At 35.3% G+C, this 5,000-nt stretch overlaps 1 protein-coding gene across 3 annotated transcripts in view; it reads right to left on the reverse strand.

Moving 5' to 3' along the window:
• cac (cacophony) overlaps nucleotides 1-5,000 on the reverse strand; it is a 360,232-nt gene that overhangs the window by 331,743 nt on the left and 23,489 nt on the right. For 2 of the 3 annotated variants that reach the window (XM_068348244.1, XM_068348245.1), the window contains exon 3: nucleotides 1,791-1,897. The exons of the other annotated variant lie outside the window; for it this stretch is intronic. In XM_068348244.1, coding sequence (XP_068204345.1) covers nucleotides 1,791-1,897 — 107 coding nt within the window. The remainder of the gene's footprint in view (nucleotides 1-1,790; nucleotides 1,898-5,000) is intronic. 3 annotated transcript variants of the gene reach the window in all.

The following is a 5,000-nucleotide window of genomic DNA, read 5'->3' on the forward strand; positions in this document are numbered from 1 at the left end:
GACCCGGGGTATAAAAAAAAAAAGAAAGAGGGGCAATACAGTACCCCCGGGGAGGACAACAAGGGCAATAAATAACACACGTTGCTTGGTAGTGCCTGCACGACTACTCCGTCTACCATGATTACAAAATAAGCGAAGGCTGCGAATAGCGGGTTAGTTAAAGAAAATTGTTAAAGGTAAAAATTTGATTCCACTAATATTCGTCGGCACTACTACTTTGTGATCTATATACCTATATACCTATAGTTTGTCAGTCAATGGTCTACAGGTTTCATAATGCATTCGGACCAGCTAAGAAAGTAGAAAGTAAATCATTCTCAGACACTCAAAATGGAGAGACAGAGATACAGAATTTCTATTTGTGTCATCATCATCATCATCAACTGGTGGTAGTAGTAGTAGTAGTAGTAGAGTAGTATTTGGTAGTAGCAGTAGTAGTAGTAGTAGTAGTAGTAGTGGTAGTAGTACATGTACCCAAAGCTAATAGTTATAGTGATAGTAACAATAGAATGACTAACCAGGAACCAGGACTATTTGTTCCCATGAGGGTCTATAGGTATATGATCCCATGCGTCCACTGTCCTCCCTACAGAGGAAATAATAATAATAATAATAATAATAATAATAATAATAATAATAATAATAATAATACACTGACTGAAAATGAACAGCAATATTGGATAATCTAATTCCCCCACAGAGCAATGAAAAGATCCTCTCTCGCCTCTACATCTACATAGTGTCTATTTACCAGTTCTAGGAGATCTCATTCATCACGCGGCCGAGAGCTACCCACTAGCACAGCACGCAGCCGCGCAGTAGCAGCAGTAGTGGCAGAAGCAGGGGGGCAGAACATCGGCAGCAAGCAAAGGACACCACAGACAGATGACAAACTCCATGTCATCCCTTCGGGATAACTCCAAAGGAGGGAAAACACAAGAGGAGGAGGCCCATGTGAAAGGCCATGCTATGATAACAGCAAACGCCATGAGGATAACATTACAGGGAGTCGGTTATTGCTATGGTTATCTCTCTTACTATAATTCTGAGATTTTTTTTCCCTTCTTGCTTTTAAATTGAAAAACACAAATACAAACGCAGGTACTTTCATAAATATATCAAACAACATGATCCAAATGTAAATCAAATTGTAACTTGGTTTGGCAATATAAAAGCTGAAATGTAGGGAAATTTTAATTGCTTTGCAAAACACAATCATTTATGGAAAAAGAAAATAAAAACAAATTAGGGAAGAAACTTGAACGAATTAATAACTGAAAACTTAATGCCTCATCGACCAACATCGAAGTAATGTTACCTTATGGCGGTCATTTATTTTATTCTCTAAAACCCAGCATGACCAATACACGACCAAGCACTGCCACTAAACTAGCCACAAATTTGGACGTGGTACTGGTCCATACTGCGTTCTCATTTAAGTACATCAAATGTGTAATTAAAGCAAAAAATGAATGACTTTGTTGAAGGAGAAATACATCACGTTAAGGGAAGAATGGAGTTTGAATTTTGAAAATATACTGCCGCCTTCCTTCGCCTCTCGAGAGAGGGCAGCGAGCAGTCTGCGTCCGTCTTTGTCTGTGTCTTTCTGTCTGTGTGTCTGTGATGCCAAAAGTGTCTATCTGCTGCCACCCCCCGCCACCACGTTCACCACCGTCGCCACAGCGCCACAGCGAAGGTGTAACTATTGTCTAGCGAGCAATGGGGGGAGGGGGGAGGGACCGGATGTTGCTTCAGTAGTAGAAGGCAGAGCGTGTCCCCGGGACACTTACTTGGCAGCCGCGAGACCAACTTGAGGGGCCTGAGGACGCGGAACGAGCGAAGCATCCTCAGATCCACAGTTTGGCCAACACTATCCGCTGCTATTATTGTCATACCGCTGTCATAGGAAGACACAGCCAAATACCATCACAGGACCCTCTCAAACACAAGAGCTACTTAACAACGCACAATTTTCCCAAACGTAAAATTTAACTACTGCATTCATCATCATCATCATCATCATCAACAATCATATTAGGTCTCGGCGACACTAACATCTCTTTCAAATGGATGCTTAACAATATGCCTAGTCATCCAAGCATGCCTCGGTCAGTTTTTTGTCCGGATGACTCTTCTTTTTCAAACAGATTGAGGACAGTATTGGAAGATATGGTCTCAAAAAAAAAAAATTGTCTTTGGGGAAAAAATAAAAAGGTAAAGGGTAAGGTAAAAAGGTGAAATCCCATAAGATTTTACATAAAAAATTCTTAGGGTTGAGAGAGAGAGAGAGAGAGAGAGAGAGAGAGAGAGAGAGAGAGAGAGAGAGAGAGAGAGAGAGAGAGAGAGAGAGCACTCTCGAAGGTAGATGGGTCAAAGGGTCAACTGATAGAAAGATCTGTCTGAAGCGTTATTTCAAAATATTGTTTTAAAACTGCCCACGTGCAATATTTCCTGGGGCCATTTTCAAATAAACAAAGTACTTCTTGCAACTTTGATTCTTACGGGAAAAGACCAGAGAGGCTAAATTTCGATTTTCGTTTCCACCGAGGGTGGAATGAGGCAAGCCTGGATTCTATCTCTTTGTTTAGGCTCTGTGTTTCGCGTCCATTTCAAACAAATCTTAGTGACACAAAGTCCTTATTGTCTATAATAGTCTTTGACAGTAACAAAATATAACAGAAAGAAAAAAATCCACACTCTGCGGATAAGGAAAGAACAGGGACTTCAAAAGGTCAAAGGTCAACTTAGGTTGACCAGAGTTAAGGTCGCCTTGTTCTATCCTTAACTACAGAGTGGCAACCTAACATTTAATTCTCTAAAAGTTAATTCTTAACTTTAACTTACACTTAAACTTGAATTTTGATATAAAAATAATCAAACACTAAAAATTAAAAAAAACATAATACAATGATGTGATACATATATACCTCCCATTGTGCTTTTAAAATGAAATTGAAAACTGATCTCCTTTGACAGGATGCAAATATTTCCCCACCCACAGGAACATTTAAGTTAAGTCATTCTTTAGCATAATTCAGCAGTGATTAAGAGTGATGGAACCTGAGTGTATCTACTCCATGTGCAATATTTGTATATAATATTTCATGCAATTGCATCTGACATTGATTAAGTAGTCGCATCAATGGGACAAAAGAATACTGAAATATGAATATATATTGGTAAATAACAATGTCCTGTCACTTATCGAACCTTGTTGTTAGTAGGTTTTATTAAAAGAGGTCTCAATAACCTTAATAACTAGGGGACCAAAATGCATAAATGATAGTAGAAAAAATCATGAGGACCAAAAAAAGTATCCGTGAAGACGCCCAGAGCGAAGAACCAGAATCAAGATGGTCAAGCTTCGAAAAGGAAGACTATTTTTTTTTTCTCTTTTCGACTGCTGGACCATCCCGACCCTGGCCCTACTCTCTGAGGGCCTTCACTGTCAGTCATATTAAAATGAGATAAAACATACAATTATTAGCTAGGCATTGCAATAAATACTAAAACCAGCAACGTGACATATCCTGAAAGGCAACAGTTAAAATTGGATATTTCATTAATGGCATCGAATGATAAACTGTTTCATGAAAATAGGCGTTGTAGTCCCATCGTTGGAAAAATAGATTTCACCTGAAATGCAACGTCATGGAAAATCTGCCGGCAGAAAAAATTGGGGTAAAAAATTTCCTTGGCAGAAAAAAAATTTGGTTTCCATGGTAAAAACATCAAATAAAAAAGGACACAGATCAATATTGGTGTGCATGTGCACATAGATACACATCTGTGTACATAAAACACATACATTTATGATATATGTATATCTACATACATATAAATATATACACATAATATACATGCATATATAAATATAACACAATACAATTTATGTATATACGGTATGTATAAATACACATGTGTATATATTTACAAACATATATATTAATATATATACTCATATATACAAATTCATATATATATATATATATATATATATATATATATATATATATATATATATATATATATATATGGTAGTTCTATATATTAGTACACATATATATACAAGTAAATGAATTAATAATAACCTGCAGAAATAAATAAATATACATCAATAGAGCTTTAGAATTATAGAAAGATCTAAGAGAAAAAAGAAGTTACATTTTTACCTATCTCTACCTGTCCTATTCTATACTTAAGGAAAAATACTTTCATTGAATAGCAACGATTTTTCTCGTTGAGAATAAAACTTCAGTGCAATAATCATTATGCAATGATCACTATCGTAAATTCATTGACGTAAAGTGAATTGAAATGAATAATTAACTCTAATTTAAATGTAGTTTAAATAATGTAATTAATAAAATTACTGATAACCATTTTTATTATCTTATAGAAAAAGAATCTCCCAAAGGAAATGAATATTGACAATATTATCATATTTATCAGGTCATGATTTTAACAATTTTAACAGGTCGTATCAATTTTTTCAAAATATTCTCAACGATTAACACTAAAATATTTTTCTTGTTAGAGATTATAAATAAAATCCTAATCAAAGATAAGCCTACAAATCAAAATTCACTGCAAAGAACGGATGTTAGCTGGTTATATTTGAGATATTTTACCTATCTATTAAAAGAAATTTGTCAGCTCTATGCTGTACGAGCAGGCGGTATAACAAAGTGGATTCTCAGAGAAAAAAAAAAAAAAAAAAGGTCGCCCGCTAATCCATTTGAGTAATTCTAACAATGTGGATCATCAACCACTTCGTAAACTATTCTTTTTATATAATGTTTATTCCAGTCAAAATATAATTAAATTAACATTAAAATATATTTTCATATATTTCATCCTACCACGTGTTCACCTACTCTAATGTTTCACGACAGATAACTTCAGTGCCTTGGATTCCAGATCAAATAGGACCTAATATTCCAATATTTTCATCATTACGAATTGAAAGAATCGGTATATGCAATTTTAATTATGTTATT

Source organism: Palaemon carinicauda, chromosome 24 (genome assembly GCF_036898095.1).
Source record: "Palaemon carinicauda isolate YSFRI2023 chromosome 24, ASM3689809v2, whole genome shotgun sequence".
Lineage (NCBI taxonomy): Eukaryota > Metazoa > Arthropoda > Malacostraca > Decapoda > Palaemonidae > Palaemon > Palaemon carinicauda.